Source organism: Ochotona princeps, chromosome 15 (assembly GCF_030435755.1).
Source record: "Ochotona princeps isolate mOchPri1 chromosome 15, mOchPri1.hap1, whole genome shotgun sequence".
NCBI lineage: Eukaryota > Metazoa > Chordata > Mammalia > Lagomorpha > Ochotonidae > Ochotona > Ochotona princeps.
Window position 1 is genome coordinate 3559029 of NC_080846.1, and position 20024 is coordinate 3579052.

Consider the following 20024-nt stretch of genomic DNA (forward strand, 5'->3'; position numbering starts at 1 on the left):
GCTGTGACCAGGCTGCAGCTCATCACTAATAAAATTTTTAAAAAGAAGAAGAAGAAAGAAAATCAATGTCTTGCAGGACAGAACTTCCCTCCCAGGGCCTGGCCTCCACGGAAGGCAACAATGAAAAACGGAAGGCGAATCGCGGATATTCGAGATGTTCAGTGGGACGGTGGCTGGGGGTCAGCGGGTGGCTCTGCCTCTCAGGTCTCCTGGCAGTCCTGCCGCCCTCGCGGGAAGGACGTGAGACGCCCCGGCGTGCAGACGCAGGAAGCAGCCAGTCAGGCAAAATGCACGAAAAGTCCGGGGGACCCGGCCGCGCGCAGCAGGTGCTCCCAGGTGGAGACGAGCTGCGCAGGCGCGCGGGGAGCCCGGGGGGCGGGGCCCTCAGGGCGTGGCCAGGGCGGGGACGAAGGAGAACGGGCTGGGCCTGCGGGGCGTGACCAAGGCGGGGGCGGGACATGCGGGCGCGTGGCCAAGGCGGGGGTGAGGAGCGGGGTGGGACCTTCGGGGTGTGGTCAGGGCGGGGACGAAGAAGGGCGCCTGCGCGGCGCTCGGGGCGGGGCCTGCCGTCACGCGCGGCCCCGCCCCCTCGGCCTCCCTCGGCCTCCCGGAGGCGGCAACCGCTGCTCGGCGCTTCCCGGTTGGCGGCGCGGGCTGCACCTCTCTCTCTGGAGACCATGGGGGACCCCAGCAAGCAGGACATCCTGGCCATCTTCAAGCGCCTCCGCTCGGTGCCCACGAACAAGGTAGCGGCCGTCGGGCGCCCTGTCATCCCAGACGCCGGACCCCGCGGGCAGCCCCTGCGGGCGCCTGTGGCCGCGGCCGCGGGAGGAGGAGCCGGCCGGCCTGTGACACGTCGCACTGTGGAGCCGGAGCCTGGGCCTCGCCCGGGTCCCGGCCGCGCCGCGCCTAGCCTTCGCTGGCGGCGAGGGGGTCCCCCTCGGGGGGTCGGGCGGGAGCGCGGGACCCCGAGCCGGGCACCTGGCGCTGCTGGCCCGGAGCATCCCGGGGCTGGGGACGGAGGTGCGCCCTGGGACGGTGGGAGATGGGGGTCGCGGGCACGAGCACCCCGGAACTCAGCCCCGGGGCCCCACACGGGGAGGGGGCTGCTGCAAGTCCAGGCAGGAGCGAGGCCAGGGGCTCCAGCTGGTAGCCCGGGGCGCACGGGAAGCCAGGTGGCACCCGTCCCCGTGGAGTGTCCACAGGGTGCCTGTCCTGTAAAGCTGCCCAGGGGTGGCACCAGCTGCCACCTCGTCACCCCCTTTCCTGACTGGGGTTTTCCCCTGCCTCCAGCACTTTTACAACATTTCCCAGCTGACTGGGGATGTTGGAGGTGACGCATGGGTCTGAAGTGTCAGACATCCGTCGGAGTAGAATGGGAGGGTGCAAAGGGCTGTCGCGTCACCATCTGTCCCGTCTGGTCCCCACTGGCGCCTCCGAGATGGGAGCTCCGGGTGGGGGGAAGTCGGTGTTTCTGCCTGCTGGTCGGGGTGGAGGACCTACGGTCACAGCTCCCCCGAAAGCAAGGAAAGGGGCAGGCTTCCCCAGGCTGTGAGGTCGCTGGGACGGGGATTGTCCGGCTGCATTTCTGTGCCGTCGTGGATGGCAGGGCAGTTATCGCGAGCAGATTGCAGCAGCTGGCCATATGGAAACTGCCCCTCCGTGGGCAGCAGCGTGGCATTCGCTGGACTTTGTCAGGGAGCAGTTCTGGGTATGTGTGTGGGGAGACACCCGTGAGGAGCCTGACTGTGTGAGTGCGGGGTGGGGGGCACCTGGCTCGGCACTGGCAGGCACCTGTGCCTGGTGAGTACTCCAGGCAGCTGTCTGTAAGTGGTGGCTTCCCGCAGTGACCTGCTGGACTTCACCGTTGGGATCTCTTAGTGGCCAAGGGTTTGGAACAGTCACCTAAACAAAGATGGAGACTATTTCCTAAAACAGTTTAAAAAAACAAAACACTTAAAGGCACACAGGTATCGATCCCCCCCCCCTTGGCTGGTTCACTCCCCAGTATCCACCATGACAAGGGCTGCGAGAGGCCAGAGCCGGAAGCGGGCAAGGCCTGGGCCCCAGCCACCCATATGGGGCTAATCTGAGTCCAGGCTGCCCCCCTTCCAGTCCAGCTTCTGCTAATGCTCCTGGAAAAGACCGGGACATGGCCTAGGACCCTGGACCCATATGGGAGACCCGGCTGGAGCTTCAGGCTCCAGGCTTCAGACTGGTCCCCAGCCCCAGGAGATTCAGTAGTTAGCAGTGTTACCTCTGTGTGTGTGTGTGTGTGTGTGTGTGTGTGTGTGTGTGACTTTCTGTAACTCTGCCTTTCAAATAAATAAGTCTTTGCCGGCATCCCATATGGTTCATGTCCTGGCTGCTCCACTCTGATCCAGCTCCCTTCTAGTGGCCGGAGAAAAGCTGTGGAAGATGGCCCAAGTGTTTGGGCCCCTGTCACCCACATGGGAGACTCTTGGCTTTGGCCTGGCCCAGATTTGGTCACTGCAGCCCTCTGGAGAGTGAACAAGCAGTGGAAGATACGTCTTTCTCCCCCACTTGCTGTCTGTAACTCTTCCTTCCAAGATAAATAAAGAAATCTTAAAGAGCAAAAAAGAAGCTAGAAACTCATTCCAGGTCTCCTGCAAATATGGCATGGACCTCACTGCCTGCCCAGGGTGTGTGTAGGAAGGAAGAGAGCAGAGGCCGAAGACTCGAGCCCATGGGTTCCAGTTCAGGAGGTAGGCAGTGTCAACCGTTACATCACATGCCAGCCCTTAAAGCAAGGTGCAAGAACATGACAGAATCAGGTAGCAATACACATTTTTAATGGGGTTCCAAAAATAGCCTTAAGAAACAGGAAGCAGGCAAGGCAGGGAAGACCCCGTGTTCTGCCTGTAGATCACCGGATCCAGTTCTTGCAAGGGTCCGCTGTCCAGCCTGTGCGACCCTCCCGGCCGTCGCTGAGGACACATCAGGCAGCTGCCGAGGGCCAGGCGCTGGGTGAAGCAGCAGGGCTACACAGTGAGCCCTCAGAGCTCCGGGGGTCCATGCCAGGACCCCCATGACACCAGGCTCCTCGGACGTCTGTCTTTCAGATCAGATGAGGCCTGCGTGCATCCTCCTGTCCGTGTTAGGATCCCCCTGGAGGACTCACAGGATCCGATGCTCTGTGAGCGCCAGCTGAATAGCCATTATGAAGTACTGCATGTTTTCAAAAGATAGCTTTTCTTGGGGCCAGCATGGTGGCTCAACAGGCTAATCCTCCGCCTTGTAGCATTGGCATCCCACATGGGCTCTGGTTCTGGTCCCGGCTGCCCCACTTCCTACCCAGCTCCCTGCTTGTAGCCTGGGAAAGCAGCTGAGGACGGCCCAAAGTCTTGGGACTCTGTATCCATATGGGAGACCTGGAAGAGGCTCCTGGCTCCTGGTTTCTGATTGGCTTAGCTCTGCCTGTTGTGGCCTTTTGGGGAGTAAAACAGCAGATGGAAGGTCTGTCTGTTTCTTCCCTTCTCTCTGTAAATCTACTTTTCAAATGAAAATAAATAAAATTTAAAAGAGACTTGAAGGCATTTTTTTTTAGGGCTTTCTGAGTCTTTCACATGGGTGGCTGGAGCCCGTGTCAGTGGAGGCGCATCTGCTGCCTCCCTGGCCTGTTAGCCAGAAGTGGGACTGGGAGTGTGAAGCCACTGGGACTTGAACCAGGCACTCCAGTAGGGGAGAGGGCGTAATTCATTGCTTAGAATGCCCTGCCCTGTGCCGCCTTATATTTGTATTTGCGTTTAAACAGTTTCCATCTGGGTCAGTTGAATCTGTGTGAGGGACCTACAAGTGCAGCACCTGCTGTGTGCATTGGTGGCCACGACATGACGCCTGAGCCCGCAATCCAAGACCCAGGACGACGGGTGGACGGACAGATAAGGGACTTTGCGGCATTTTTTGCTGTGATGAGCTGGCCCTGCCAGCAGGTGGCCCTCTTCCTGTTGGCTCCTTAGTTACAGACTGGCTTCGTGACTTTGAAAGCTAAGGTCAACTGTGATCCTTCAGGGTACTGGCCCCATGTGGCTAAATAGACTACATACGTGCCTGGCCAGCCAGGCGCTGACCAGTTGGTAGGAGGTACCTTCTTAGAGGCCCATGAGGACATCAACAGTCAATGTTCAGAATTTCTAGAATAATTACTGTTTTCATAAATTAAGCAGAACCAGTCACCAGTGAAAAACTCTCAATGGGTCATCACCATAGACAGGGTGCTGTCCCCATTAACCCGGGTGCCGCCCCTGTTGGCAGAGCGCTGTCTTCCAGCAGGAGCAGCCCTGAGGCAGCCCTGGGAGAGATGCAAGCCTGGGCTATCCCAGGGGTGGCCCAGTGTGGCCCAGGAGCCTCGCCCTGTCCGTGTGGTTATCTGCTGTGGTGTCGCCTTCCCGCTGACGCAGATCTCCACCCACCAGGAGCAGGTGATCGTGTTGCCTCCCAGGGCCAGGCAGGGGCCCTTGAGCTGGCCAGTCGGCCCCTGCTGTCCCGGGGCTGTGTCAGCTGACGGCTCCCTCGCTGCCTCCTGCAGCCGGCTCAGCCACCCCTGGTAGAGGGAGGATGGTGCTTACACAGGTCAAGGGTGGTGGGGAGCAGCCAGTTGTAGAGTGTGGCTGCCACGCCTGCCAGGAGCGCCTGCCCCCTGGGACATCCTCGCTGGCCGCCGGAGGACAAGGGCTGGAGCCTTCTGTGCTGTGTCAGGCTAAGGAGTGTCGCAGAGGCCAGAGCCCGGGCATGTGGCATGGCCTGTCAGAGCACACACCTGTGATCATCGGTGGTGATGTGTGAATGACAATAGTTTGATGTGATAAACAGTGTAGCTGGGAAGGACAGGATTACAGGACAAGGGGTTGAGGTTGGGGGCTTACAGGAGCCAGTGAGCCCGCTCCAGCAGCCAGGGTGAACAACCAAGGCCAAGCAGGCCCCAAGCCCAGTGTGGGCTGTCCGCACGGGGTGCCTCACATGCCAACAGGGACCCCCTGGTGACCAAGGCTCCTGTCTTCCTTCCAGGTGTGCTTTGACTGTGGTGCCAAGAACCCCAGCTGGGCCAGCATCACCTATGGGGTGTTCCTGTGCATCGACTGCTCGGGCTCACACCGCTCGCTGGGTGTCCACTTGAGTTTCATCCGGTGAGTGAGTGACTCCCACCCCCACGCTGGGACACGGCCACCACACAGGCCGAAGATGCCTTTGCCTTGTTGCTTTGTTGGCTTTGATGCAAACAAGAAAAATGACAGGTTGGGGCCCAGGTTAAGCCACTGCCTGCGATGCTGTCAGCCTGTCTGACTGCCTGTTTGAGTCCTGGCTGCTCCGCTTCTGATCCGCTCCCTGCTGCTGCACCTGGGCAAGTGGCCGAGGAAGACCCAGGAGCCTGCGCCCCCACCATCCTGGCTCTGAAGGGCGTCTCCTATCTGTAGGTCAAGGCTGGTTGTGTCGGCGCCTCCCGTGAGCAGTGTACTATCCCTGCCTCTGATGCTGGGGAGTGGTGGGCGGGGGGCCTGTGTGGAGCTTCCACTGGAGACAGCAAGACCGGCAGGCCAGGGGAGCTGGGAAGTAAAGAAACTAAAATCATCAGAGAACAAATTGGCAGGTGCCCAGGCTGACTGAGGTCCTGGCTGCCAAGCGAGGCCTGTGGTCAGCCCCTGGGCCCTGCCAGGTTCTTTCTGCAAGCCCCACCTCATGGCAACAGGGTTGCATAGCCAGGGTGTGTGTGCGCAGGGCGGATCCATCACAGTCGCAAGGTGCTCTGTGTGTTAGCTCCCATGCTCTGTGGCAGTAGTCACTACATGATTTTCTTCTTTGGTACCTTTTAAAGACTCAACTTCCGGATGAATGGAGTTCTCTTTAGAGCTCATGTGTGGAGGCCAAGTCCTTGGAGCCCGTGCCCCTGGTCGCTGTTGAGAGGACGGAGTTATTGTGTGTGTTGCTCATTGCTTGTAGAGCATCCATCAGTCCTTTCCTTTTTCTTAGACTCTGGTTCTAGAATATTCTCTGTGTGTGTGTGTGTATTTCTCCATCTTTGTAATTGTGACTTCCAAATAAATAAAAATAAAATATAGACTGCAGCATGATAAAGGTACCTGTTTAAACATAAATAAAATGTATTGGGAGCAGCGCTGTGGTGTAGTAAGGTAAGCCCCTACCGGTAAGGCCAACATCCCACATCACGCAGGTTGCTGTCCCAGCGGCCCCGCTTCCCATCCAGCTCCCTGCTTGTGGCCTGGGAAAGCGGTTGAGGACAGCCCAAAGCTTGGGACCCTGCACCCGTGTGGGAAACCTGGAGGAAGTTCCTGACTCTTGGCTTCGGATCGGCGCAGCACCGGCCGTTGCAGTCATTTGGGCAGTGAATCAACGGGAGATCTTCCTCTCTGTCTCTTCTTTTCTCTGTGTATCTAACTTTGCAATAAAAATAAATAAATCTTTAAAAAAATCTTTATAGAAAGATTCATTTAGTTATTTGAAAGAACAACACCGAGGCAGACAGAGATCTTGTATTCTATGATTCACTCCCGAGATGGCTTAGCGGCCTGAGCTGGACCTGGCTGAAGCCAGGAGGAGGAGCCAGGAGCTCCTACCTGGGTCTCCTTCCAAAGCTCATTGGCAGGAAGTTGGATCAGAAGAGAAGTCGCCAGGGCTCAAACCAGCGCTCCCAAGTGGGCTGCGAATCCAGTCTGTGGCTTGACCCGCCGCGCCCTGGCCTGCCCCATCTCCATTCTGAGGCATTAGGTGTGTTCACAGTGCATGACTCTCACCCCGTCTGCAGGACTTCTCATCCCGCGAGCTGCCTTTTGGGGCTGGCCACCTTTGCCCCGACAGTCCCCGCTCTACTTCTGAGTCCGTGACTACTGTCAGGACCTTACTAGGTGCGGCGTTCTGCTCGGCAGAGTGTCCTGAAGGGGCCTCCGTCCCACTGCAGGTGCTGGGCGTCCGCATGACGGCCAATGGGAAGATCTCTCTCTCTCTCTCTCTCTCTGATTTATATATGTTTTTCATTAGAAAGTTGGATTTATAGAAAGGAGAGACGGAGAGAAAGATCTTCCATCTGCTAGTTCACTCACCAAGTGGCCATTAACAGCCGGCTGGAGCTAACCCAAAGCAGGAGCCAGGAGCTTCTTCCAGGTCTCCCACGCAGGTGCAGGGTCCCAAGGTGGGCTGTCCTCGACTGCTTTCCCAGGCCACAAGCAGGGAGCTGGAAGGGAAGTGGAACAGCCAGGATATGCTCAGATAGGATCCCAGTGCATGTAAGGTGAAAACTTTAGCCACGAGGCTACTGTGCTAGCCCCAAAATTTATTTGTTTTTATTTGAAAGGCAGAGTTACAGAGAGGGGGAAGAGAGAGAGAAAAAAAAAGAAAGAAAAAGAGAGAAAAAGGAAGGGAGGAAGGAAGATAGATCGAGCTATCGTCCATTTGCTGGTTCACTGCACCAGCTGGCTGGAGATGTTTTGGATTCTGAGTCCAGCCTGCCTTGCCTCGGCTGACCTGACCTGGTGATTGCAGGACGCACCCCGCGTCTGCCTTATCAGATACAAAACCTGCAAATATTGTCTCTCCTTGTGCGAATTGCGTTTTACTCTGTTGATGTTCTTCCCTAACGTTCATGGAGACAACTTGTCTGTTGTTGCCATCCCCGGCCCTGCAGAGTCCCGTGTCACAAAGCTCTGAGGTTGTTTCCTTTGAAAACTATAGGTGGGGTCTTAGAGTGCTGTCCATTTTGAGCTAACGTTAGTTGCCTGTTTATGTCAGTTGATTTTTTTTTAAAGATTTATTTATTTTTATTGGAAAGGCAGATATACAGAGAGGAGGAGACACAGAGAGGAAGATCTTCCGTCCGATGGTTCACTCCCCAAGCGGCCTCAACGGCTAGAGCTGAGCCAGTCTGAAGCCAGGGGCCAGGAGCTTTTTCTGGGTCTCCCACGTGGGTGCAGGGTCCCAAGGCTTTGGGCCATCCTCGACTGCGCTCCCAGGCCACAAGCAGGGAGATGGATGGGAAGTGGAGCTGCCAGGATTAGAACTGGAGCCCATATGGAATCCAAGCATGTTCAAGGCAAGAACTTTAACCACTACACTATCGCGCTGGGCCCAAGATTCTGTATTTATTTGAAAGGCAGAGTTGCAAAGAGAGAGAGAGAGAGAACATGAGAGAACATGAGAGCTAGTGCTCTTCCTTCCACTGGGTCAGCACCACCCCAAAATGGCCCAACAGCCAGGTGTGGACGAAGCTTTAGTCGGGAGCCTGGCACTCCATCCGGGTCTCCCACGTGGGTGCAGGGCCCAAGCCTCGGGCCATCCTCCACTGCTCCCAGTGACATTACCAGGGAGTTGGTTTGGAAGTGGATCAGCCAGGGCCCATCCAGATGGGACGTTGGCTTTGCAGGTGGTGGCTTAACTTGTGGTACTACAATGGCGGCCCGGTGACTGACTTTGTAAGGTGGGGAAGGGGCCTGCTTTTTAAAAGAATTTTACTGACTGAAAAAAAATCACACACACAAGCTCCCTGGGGAAAAAAAAATCTAGGCAGCTCTGCACTGCGTGAAATAAAGTGAAGGTGCCCGCTCTGGGCTGTCCTCCCCGTCTCCTCCCCGCCCCTCCTCTCCAACCACACACACACACACACACACACTTTTCTCTCACACAAAGGCACAGGCAATCCCAAGGCACCTCTGTTGACAGTATAGCCTACTGTTTATTTTGTTTTTGTTTTTTTTTAAGATTTATTTATTTTTATTGGAAAGTCAGATATACAGAGATGAGGAGAGACAGAGAGGAAGATCTTCCGTCCAATGATTCACTCCCCAAGTGGCCGCAACAGCTGGAGCTGAGCTGATCTGAAGCCAGGAGCCAGGAACTTCTTCCCATGGTCTCCCATGTGATGCAGGTTCCCAAGGCTTTGGGCCTTCTTCAGCTGCTTTCCTAGGCCACAAGCAGAGAGCTGGATGGGAAATGGGGCCACCGGGACCAGAACCAGTGCCCATATGGGATTTGGTGTGTTGCAAGGCAAGGACTTTATCTGCTTAGGCTACAATGTCGGGCCTTCTTCTTCTTCTCTCTCTTTTTTTTTTTAGAAATTTATTCATTTATTATTGGAAAGGCAGATCAGATTTACAAAGAGAAGGAGATACAGAGAGGAAGATCTTGCATCTGCTGGTTCACTCCCCAAGTGGCCACAATGACTGGAGCTGAGCCGATCCGAAGCCAGGAGCTTCTTTCAAGTCTCCCCTGCGGGTGCAGGGTCCCAAGGCTTTAAGCCGTCTTCGACTGCTTTCCCAGGCCACAAGCAGGGAGCTGGATGGGAAGTGGGGCAACCTGGACATGAACCAGTGCCGTGGGATCCTGGCACTCGCAAGGTGAAGATTTAGCTATTGAGCCATTTTGCCAGCCTGGTATATTTCTTTAAAGTGGAGTTTTACAAAGTTAAAATTCCACCTGAACACTGTTACAGAGGAAATAATTTACCAGCTGTGATGTCTTCTGAGGAGAAGGGGAAGGCAGGTAAGGAGAACCCTGAAACAGCCGGCTGCCCTGCTCCTAAGCGTGCCCAGCTCCTCCCAGAGCCGCAGCCCTGTTTGTCCTCTGGCTCACTGGGCAGCGTTTACTGAGCGTGTACAAGGAGATGGGGACGCCAGCATTGATCAGGGTGGGCAAGGGGCCTGCTGGGACGCAGCACGTGTGGGAAGGCATAGTTGTGCCCAAGAGGTGGACACGGAACCTTGGGCCTGCCTGGAGGAAGGGGCAAGCCAGTGAGCAAGAGGAGGGACCAGCGGCAGGGAGCATAGCACCTGGGAGATGAGACAGGGAAGATAGAGGCCAGCACTGGAGCCTGGAGGACAAGATGGAGAGGCCGGAAGGGAAACTGCCTCTTGGCGGTGGTGTGCACAGACCAAGGGCAGCAAGCTTCAGAGGGGAGGGTTTTGTGTGCTGTGTAGGAACTTGGCTGCTAGGCTTGGGACCTCCACAGGGCTGCCTGGCCCTCGAGGAGTGGCCCTGCAGTGGGCTGAGCAGGAGGCAGCCCCGGGGAATGCCACGGCTTTGGCTGAGGCCAATCCTTTGTGGCTCTGGGACCTTCCTTGCTTAGCCCATCTTTGTCTCCCCTCCCTCGAAGGCAGCTGGAAAGACACTAGCACGCAGAGGAACAGATGAGCGGGCTCATGTAAAGCTCCACCCCGGTGTATCCTGGGACATGCTGACTGTGACCGTCTGGAGGTCACGGGAGGAGAGCCGTTTCAGGTGGAAAGGCAGTGCTTTGGGCTGGCGCAGGAGCGTGGGGCGTCCCATGTGGGGACCTGCGGTTCAGGTCCCTGCTGCTCCACTTTGTCCCCGTTCCCTCCTGGTGACCTGTAGAGCGGTGGAAGCTGGCCCCTGCACCCATGCGGGCAACCTGGGTGAGGCAGCCTTGGCCGTCGCAGGGCTGCCAGAGCGCAGCCGGCACCTGCGCAAGTCCTCCCAAGCTCCGAGAACAGCTGACTGCTCCACCTTTGCCGAAATCAGAAATTCTAACAGACTGTTTTTCTTTTTTGCTTCTTTGTCTTTGGGAGCTGTTTCTTACCAAGTGTGGTTTAATTTTTGCTTTTTGCGCATCACATGAAGTGGATCTGCCACTGTGTATTCATATTAATCTCCAACAGGCTATTGGCTTCAAAATAACTTCCTAATGTACCAAAGATTAAACAATATCAACAGGTAGATGAATTCACATGGGAGGGAGCCAGCCTCAGGCTCAGCCTTTGAGAGTCTGTCTGCTTGCTTTGAGGCTGAACCCCACTTTCAACCCAATTTCTGCGGGTGCCTGTCTGGTGGACGGGTGCCAGGGTGGCAGCAGGTGATGGATGACCCAAGCATGGGCCCCCTGCCACCCAGGGGGAGACCTGAATTGAACTCTGGGCTCCTGGCTTCAGTCTGGTGCAACCCCAGCTATTGGAGACTTTTGGGGATGAATCAGCAAATGGAATAGCTCGGTGTCTCTGTCTTTCAAGTTAAGTAGAAAAAAAAATAGAATAAGAAAAGAAAATTAGCAGAGGGAAGGGCAGCACAAACGGAAATGGAGGGCGGCTCTGACGTCCCTGCTTGGCGCCCTGCCCACTTTGTAAAGGCCGTTGTGCTTATTGCCCATTCTAAATACCCACGTCGCTTGGAGGCCACGTGGGGCAGGCTCTGTGTTGGATCGATGCATTCTATCTGAGGACCGTGTGTGCTGCCGCTCTCACTGTTCCTCGGAGCCCTTGGCAAATGTGCCTCTGTCACCTCCGGTCTCATGTGACGCCAGAGCTAAGCAGGTAGGAAGGGGGAGGCTGGGGCTGCCTGCAGCTTTTGCTTCAGGAACCTTAAATCCTATGTGTCTTCCCTGCCGTGGGGGTATTGATAACAGGTAGGCCCCTCCAGCACCCAGGAGTGGGTGCCAGTATCTGTAGCGCTGGCATTCCATACAGTGCGCCAGTTGAAGTCCAGGCTGCTCTGTTTCTGAGCCAGCTCCCTGCTGATGCAGCGGGGAAAGCGGCAGAGTGTGTGCAGTGCTTTGTCCTGCACCTGCATGGCAGACTCTGGTGGATCTGGAGCCTGGCTTCTGCCCACACCCGCTCTAGCTACTGTAGCCATTTGAAGACTGAGTTAGTGAATGAACAGTGTGTGTGTGTGTGTGTGTGAGAGAGAGACTCTTGCTGTCATTCTGCCTTTCAAGTAGACGTTGTCTGGGCTGCCGGCATCCTGTGTCAGAGCCCGCCGGGTTCTAGTCTGTGCTCATCCTGGGAGGCCTGGATGAGCCCCTGGCTCCTGGCTCGGTCTGGCCCCACCCTGGACATCTCTGCAGCCCCTCGTCAGCACAGGTGACAGTGAACAGGACAGCCACCTGAGGAGGTGTGAACGATACCTTAGTAGGGGTAGAGTCATGTCGCCAGATTCTGCTCAGACCCCTCCAGGGATGGGGGCAGTGCGGGGATGTGTTCCCAAAAAATCCAGGGTGTGTGAAGAAGCCGGAAGTGCTGCCGGCTTGGCACAGCTGCTGCTTGGGCCTGGCAGAGGAGAATTGGTCATCAGGAACTTTGGAGCCTTGACCTGGGGAAGGGTGAGTGGCCAGCGGCTGTGTGCCCCCACAGGTCCACTGAGGCATGCTGGAGTGCGTGTCCCTGTCAGCACAGGCTGACAGTCCTTCAGGATGCGTTCTCGGTGTCCGGGGAGAGAGGCATGATGCTCTGGAATCTTCTCTCCGAGCAGGTCCACAGAGCTGGACTCCAACTGGTCCTGGTTCCAGCTGCGCTGCATGCAGGTCGGAGGAAATGCCAATGCCGTGAGTGTGTGCGCGGGCACCAGGGTGTGGGGCGTGCTGGGGAGGCTGGCGACCCAGGTGGTCGGGAGCCAGGGTGCGGGGCGTGCTGGGGAGGCTGGTGACCCAGGTGGTCGGGAACCAGGGTGCGGGGCATGCTGGGGAGGCCGGCGACCCAGGTGGTCGGGAACCAGGGTGCGGGGCGTGCTGGGGAGGCCGGCGACCCAGGTGGTCGGGGCCAACTGGGCAGCAGCGGCCAAGTGACCGCAGCTTCCTGGTGATGGAGTGTTGGCATGTAGAATGGGCTGCTTGTACTTGGTTCATAGCTAACTTAATAAATCTACAGATTAAAGCACTGCTCTTTATTATAGCAGATACATTAACTCACAAACTTAATAGCTTTGTTCGATTTTCAGTTTATTACTATCTTAGAAGTAAGGATTCTAAAAGAACAAGAAGTGAGGCTTCTTTAACCCCATTTAGAAACCTGGTTAATGTATCCTGGGCCCTGCACTTTAGCAACTGGTCAATAGTTTAGTCCAGTTGAGCACCAGCCGGCCAGGCGATGGCCGCATCTCCCCAGCACCAGTGTCCGCTCCGCACAGCCGCCCAGCGCACACTGGGTAGGCCGAGTTCCCTTATATGTGCCATTAAAGGGAGAATAAGAAGCCAGATTTGTAGATGTGTGCACACTTCAAATAAAAATTGTATCTAGCATTAAGTTAATATTTAAAATAAAAATTATAAAGCTGAAATACTAGTTTTCAAGATTTCTAATTCCCTTAAATCAGTGTTTTTCAACCTTTTCTCATTTTTGCTCCCAAGCAGAAAAGTTTAATTAACTGGATTAATTTTAAGCTTAAATTGTACTTAATAATGGACTTGTGGCCCATCTGGTTAAGTTATTGCCTGGGACAGCTGTGTCCCATGTTAGAACTCCTGCTTCTAAGCCCGGCTGCTCCACTTCCTGCTCAGGTCCCAGCTGATACACCTGGGAAGACAGCAGCGATGGCTCAGGGACTTGGGGCCCTGTCTACTCCGTGGGGGACTCGGTGGGAGCTCCTGGCTCCCTGCTTAGGGCCGGCTTGGTCCCAGCTATCACAGGCATTCGAGGAAGGATCCAGAATATCTACCCACTGCTCTGTCTGTCGCTCTGCCTTTCCGATCCATGAAACTTTAAATAAAGAAAGAAGTTAGAGCCCAGCACTGCGGCACAGCAGGGTAAGCCACTGCCTGTGACACTGGCATCCCACGTGGGTTCCAGTTCAAGTCTTGGCTGCTCCACTTACAGCGCAGCTCCCCGCTAATGTGGCTGGGAAAGCAGCAGAGGATGGTTCAAGTGCTTGGACCCCTGCACCCCTGTGGGAGACCTGGAAGAAGCTCCTGGCTCCTGCGCTGTAACCATTGGTTCACTCCCAAAGTGAGCTCATCGGCCGGTGCTGCACCGATCCTGAAGCCAGGATCCAGGAACCTCTTCCGGGTCTCCCACACGGGTGCAGGGTCCCAAAGCTTTGGGCTGTCCTCGACTGCTTTCCCAGGCCACAAGCAGGGAGCTGGATGGGAAGTGGAGCTGCCGGGATTAGAACTGGCGCCCATATGGGATCCCGGGGCTTTCAAGGCGAGGACTTTAGCCGCTAGGCCACGCCGCCGGGCCCACTGTCTGTGACTCTGCCTTTCAGATATGTAAATAAGTCTTTTAATTAATAAACAGAAAAACAAAAAAATAAAAATTAATTAATAGGATTTAATGTCTGTATAATTAGAGTATTAAATATGAAAGCATGCACTTTTGTCAGGTACTGGCAAGTTTTGGCAGGCCAGGGACCATCATAATACATGTCAGATTTTTTTCCTTTAACTAAGAAAAGTTTTGCCCTTTTTTCAGGGACCTCGTTAAAGACCTCTGCCCATTGTCATGTGGGAAAGTGTGTATCTGAACCTTTCCCGACGTGTAAACTGGTGTCACTTCCCAGACGCTCTTTAGGCTGCGTGGCATGTGGTCTGCGTCGGCCTGAACGTGGTGTTTCTGTTAACATGGGCCCCTTCCTCCACAGTCTTCCTTTTTCCATCGACACGGCTGCACCACCAGCGACACCAACTCCAAGTACAGCAGCCGCGCCTCCCAGCTCTACAGGGAGCGAGTCAAGTCGCTGGCCACCCAAGCCACGCGGAAGCACGGCACCGACGTAGGTCCCAGGAGGGGCGGCTGGCTCCTCCGAGCAGCTGGTCCTCCCAGGCAGGGGCGCTGCTGGCCAGGGTGCGAGCAGCGTGCAGCCCAGCCCAGTCGGGAGGAGGGGGGAACGCAGGGCACCGTGTCGTCAGCTGACCCTCGCGTGGGTTTCTGCTCTGAGACACCTTATCTGACACACGTGGTTGACTCACCAACACAGGGCTGTGACCCTGCCCAACTGAAGCTTCTGGAACATGTGCTTGCCGCCGAGGCACGCTGCAGGCCACTGGCGCTCAGCACGTGCACTACGGCTGCAGTGCTGCCCTGGGGCCACCTTAGCGGCAGAAAGCACACACGTGGCATGAGGCGTGGGGCTGACCTCATGATGGACGCCTGCTTCTGCCCAGACAGGGAGGCACTGTCCCCATCTCAGCTCAACAGGGCGTGCACTTAGTGCCATTCATTTCCGCTGCTGCAAACTTGTCTGCAAGTTAACTAAAATCGCCGTGGCCGGGTGACGCTGACCTTGGCCAGCACGTGGTGCTGGCCTTGACCAGCAGGTGAATCCATCCAGGTGGGCCCTGTAAATTGGGAGGTCCTGGGGGTCTCCTTACACACACACGGCTGCTGTCATTGGGTTCCTGACTCCTCCGGCTTTGGAAGCAGAACTTTCTGGATGGATCCGTTGCTGAGGTGCTCCCAGGAGTGAGCTGGCAGCATCTCCAGGGGAGGGGAAGGGACCGGGAGAGTGAGCTGGCAGCCCTGGGTGGTCATGAGGGCACTGAGTTCGGGCTGCATTCTCTTGCAGCTGTGGCTTGATAGCTGTGTGGTCCCGCCCGCGTCCCCACCACCAAAGGAGGAAGACTTCTTTGCAGCTCATGTGCCTGCTGAGGTCAGTGTTCATGCTGTATTTCCCCTAGCTCCGGCAGGAAGCCAGCCCGCTGTGCCCCCGGAGTGACAACTCTGAGAAACAGTGGCTTAACTGGGATGAGCTGGAGCGACTAGAGCAGCTCCAGTGGTCCGGGGGTGACGTGGCTGCCAGTCCGGGCTCTGGCTCAGCTCTCCTGGCCAAGGGAAGAGCAGCGTCTCCTCAGGGCACTGCAGGGTCTGCTGGGACCCCAGCTGGGGCGAGCTGGGGGTCCCGCTCCTCGTCGGCCTCTGGCAGCTCAGAACTTTGGGCTGATTGAGAATTAGGGCAGTTGTTGTTGCATCTCTGCACCCTGGTTTTGCTGTGAGTCTGACACTGACCTGAGTCTGTTTTGAGAAGTGGAGGCAGAGCACAGGACCAACAGCGAGAGCCCCAGGTGGGGCTGTGCCCCTCGCCCCTGCCGGCTCAGCTGCACCTGCCCTGCCTTCCCACGGCACTGAGCAGGGATGCTGGAGCCTCAGGGGTGTCTCTCGGAGCCGGAAAAGGCTCCTGGCTCCCGGCTTTAACCAGCCCAGCCGTTGTGGGCGTTTGGGGAGTGAGCCAGCAGATGGAAGGTCTCGGTGGGTGTCACTCTGCCTTTCTGATAAGGAAAGGTGTCATTGGGCCGCCTCCATCCCCTTGCTGAGGGCCTGTGTGAGGTGTAGCGCCACTGCCACCCCAGCTGCCTGCCACGTGCTGCTCGGGAAGCAGGCAGGTTCCCAGGTGCTTGAACTCTTGCTTCCAGGTAGAAGGCCAAGGTTGAGTCTTTTTTTTTTTTTTTTTAAGATGTATTTATTTGTATTGCAAAGAAAGAGTTACAGAGAGAAGTGGAGCAGCCAGGACTCAAACTGATGCCCATATAGGATGCTGGCACTGCAGGTGGAGGCTTAACTTACTATGTCGTGGTGCCAGCCCCACCCCCATTTATTTTTTTAAGATTTGTTTGAAAGGCAGAGTTATAGAGAGAGACAATCTCTATTCAGTCACTTTCCAGATGGCCACTATGGCAGGCCCTGGGACAGGGTGAAGCCAGGAGCCAGGAACTTCATCAAGTTCTCCCACATGGGTGGTAGGGGCCAGGTGCTTGGGCCATCTTCTGCTACTTTCCCAGGTGCATCAGCAGGGAGCTGCATCCGGGACTTGAATCGGCTCCTGTATGGGATGCCGGAATTGCCTTGTCCTTACCAGCCCCAGGCTCCTGGCTCTGACCTGGCCCAAGCTGCACTGTCGTTGCATGTGGGGAGGAAATCAGCAAGTGGGACACCTCTGTCTCAGTTTCTCTGTCCTTTAAATAAATAAGAAATAGATAATGTACTTTTAAAAAGAACCAAAGAGTCAAGTGGACAGACCCTCTCTGCAGCTTCAGGTCACCGAGGCTGTCCCACGCTCACAGTGCTTCATTCCCAAGCGGGTTCAGGGATAGCCCTGAAGCATGTCTCCATGGACAAGCTGGCCGGGGGCTGGTGAGCTGGTAGCACCCCATGGTCTGCCCCGTCTGCTAACGCTCCTCTCCCTTTGCCCCAGCTCGCCAGCACAGCCTGGGCATCTGTGCAGCCGGAGCTGCCTCCTTCCACACCAAAGGCCATGGTGACGATGCTGGAAAGCAGTGAAGGTGAGGTGTGGGCAGCCGCTGTGCACAGCGCGGCGCCAGGACGCTGCCTGGTGTCAGGTGCAGATCCTGCCATGTTAGCAGAAGTCCACACAGAATGGACTGGAGGAAGCTGCGCACGGACTAGGATCTTGCTCTTCTGAAAGAGAAACAAAAGCACACACCAGTGAAGCTTCTTGTTTTAAGAATTATTTTGTGGGCGACGTGATGGCTCAGCGGAACCCTCACCTTGCACGTGCGGGGGTCCCACATGAGTACTGCTTCTTGTTCCAGCCACTTCACTTGCTATCCAGCTCCCTGCTTTGGCCTAGAACAGTAACGACGGCCCAAAGCCTTGGGACCCTGCTCCTGTGTGGGAGACGGAAGAAGCTCCTGTCTGGATCAGCTCAGCTCCGGCTGTTGCAGCCATTTGGGGATTGACTCAGCAGACAGAAATCTTTCTCTGTCTCTCCTTTTCTCTGTAGATTTACCTTTCCAATACAAATAAATGAATACTTTTTTTTAAAAAAGTATTTTATTTATTGGAAAGAGTTACAAAGAGAGGGGGAGAAGTGACAGAGCTCGTCCACCTGCTGACTCACTTACCAAGAGGCTGTAACGGCCAGGGTGGCCGGACCGGAGCCTGTGCAGGGGACCAAGGCACAGCGGCAGGGAGCAGGATCGGAAGTGGAGCAACAGAGCCTCAAACTGGTGCCCATGTGGGATGCTGGCACCGAGAGTGGAGCAACTCTCTCTGTAACGCTGCTGTTCAAGTAAATGAAATCTTTGAAAAGAAGTGCAGCCTAGTACCATAAGGTTCAATTAAAATAGCAGTAATTAAAGATACTACTAATATTCTTCCTATGGAAAGACACTTAATTTTTTAAACAATATGCTTATGTTCAAGTGAACTTTAGGTGACAGTTCATGCAGCCACAGGGTGGCTGTGGATGGGATTGGTCAGCTGTGTGCCCACGCACGCTGGCTCGGTCTGTGTTCCCTGCTAGCTGCGGAGTGCTTTTCGTGTTAATGTCGGTGTTTTCAACATGCAGGTGGACCAGACGTGGGGCCAAGCGTGGCAGGTCTCAATGCCCCTGCGAAGGCCACCTCAGGTAAGCGCCCGAGACACTCCCTTGCTGCGATGGCGAGCTACACCCAGCAGCTCGCTCTCTTCCTGCGATTTTGCTGAGCGCGGCTGCCCTGTGCTAGCCAGGTCACTGAGCACAGCAGCCCCAGTGGCTGCGGGGGGGCCCTGGTCGCCTGGGACGTAGGCAGTACACCCACCCCCTCCCTGCTTACGCAAGAACTCGGCATTTTTATGTTCCTCTGATGTTACGGCAGATGAACTTCATCATTAATTTCTCATTATCGGGAATTGTGATCTGAAACAGATGCGTGTGAACCCGCCCAAGTTGGAAAGTAGCTGGAAAATGGCTCAAGCATTAGACATGGTCCTCTTCAGCTAGACAGATCAGAGAGCGGGGGGAGGGGAGAGGGTCTGCCCCGGGTCTCCCCCGCCCCCGTGAAGTGTGCTCAGGGCTCGAGACAGGGAGCCTCTGCCGTCTCTTGCTGTCAGCTCATTCTCATCTTTTGTGCTTGCTGCGCCCACTAAGCGCACCTCTGGGAGCCCAATGTGGAGCCTGTGGTTAGGATCTGCTCAGGGCCACCTGCGCAGGCGCGTCGGGTGTGTTCTTACGGCTTAGAGAGACCCCCTCCCCTCCCTGGGGAGACAGCCCCTTTGGGGTGACCGTGGAGTGGCCTGGCTCTGTGTGTGAGCGCTCACGACTCCGCAGTGCGTGGTACAAGATCCACAGCCCAGCGAGGGGCGCGCTCGGCCGAGTTAGGAGCGCCGGCAAGGGGCTGGGTCGCCAGGGCCAAGCTGTGTGGGGAACGGGACAGCCTCCTGGGGGGCAGTGCCCAGCACCTAGCAAGTCCTGGGGACACATTGAAGTAGAGAGGTAAGGTGTAATTTCTGTGAGGCTAATGTTGATTTGTATTTTTTTTTCTGGCAGAGGTCTCCTCTCTTATAAAGAAGAAACCCAATCAAGCTAAGAAAGGAGTGAGTATGATTTATAAAACGTCAGGTACTTTGGCTTTGAAAATCCGGAGATACTTTGTCAGGTCGATTTGTTTGTATTTTTTTTTCTAAACTTTGAACCATGTCCTCAGTGTGCCTTTGACCAAGAGTCGTATGTCTCATTCACTGTGATGGGTGTTTCCCCAAGAGAATAGTCTCTGGAATGGGTATTCACCATTCTAGAATATTATCTGGGATGAGTATTTAGCATTCTAGAATATTCTACAGAACAAGTACTAGAGAATGAGTATTTGACATTCTAAAATATTCTCTAGAATGAATATTTAGCATTCTAGAATATTCTACAGAACAAGTACTAGAGAATGAGTATTTGACATTCTAAAATATTCTCTAGAATGAATATTTAGCATTCTAGAATATTCTCTGTAATGAGTATTTATTTAGCATTTCTTTTATGACAAAGGGCTTTAAAAATGCACATGCCCCCTCCGCTGCCCCCTCTGCTTCTGTGAGCAGTGATGCCCTGGGAGTAGCACAAACTACTTGTCCTGGACACACTCCCTGGGTCAGCTCACTTAACCCACACAAGCCTCCATGTCCTTGTCCATAGCCTGGGGTGGTGGCACTGTGGGCCTCGCCGACCTCAGGGGACTGAGCCAGAGGGCGCGTAGAAGGTGCCTGTCACATACCTGGTGGATTGGAAGCTCTCAAGTGAGAGCTGTGTTGGGCACAAGTCTTTAGGGAAGACTCGAGTGGACCTGAGTGCTTTCTGTCTTCCAGCTTGGAGCCAAAAAAGGAGGCCTGGGGGCCCAGAAACTGGCGCACACGAGCTTTGATGACATCGAGAAACAGGCTCAGGCTGCAGACAAGAGGAAGGAGCAGGAAGAGCTGGCCAGGGCAGCCCCCAAGGAGGAGTCCATGTAAGTGACTTTGTGTGGGCGTTCAGTTCTGGGAAGCGGGACTGTCGGACAGCGCCAGGGTCTGCAGGTCTGTGTACATGTGGGCACATGTGTGTGTGTGTCTGTGTGTATGTGGGCAGCAGAGTGTGTG

The 20024-nt window shown here is 55.5% G+C and overlaps 1 protein-coding gene across 1 annotated transcript in view; it reads left to right on the forward strand.

Moving 5' to 3' along the window:
* Positions 1-558: 558 nt before the first annotated feature.
* Positions 559-20024, forward strand: part of ARFGAP3 (ADP ribosylation factor GTPase activating protein 3) — a 32627-nt gene continuing 13161 nt past the window's right edge. Inside the window, exons 1-9 of the mRNA XM_058673713.1 lie at positions 559-746; positions 5029-5147; positions 12223-12295; positions 14326-14457; positions 15250-15333; positions 16873-16960; positions 17989-18048; positions 18949-18995; positions 19755-19894. Coding sequence (XP_058529696.1) covers positions 678-746; positions 5029-5147; positions 12223-12295; positions 14326-14457; positions 15250-15333; positions 16873-16960; positions 17989-18048; positions 18949-18995; positions 19755-19894 — 812 coding nt within the window. The 5' untranslated portion in view covers positions 559-677. The remainder of the gene's footprint in view (positions 747-5028; positions 5148-12222; positions 12296-14325; positions 14458-15249; positions 15334-16872; positions 16961-17988; positions 18049-18948; positions 18996-19754; positions 19895-20024) is intronic.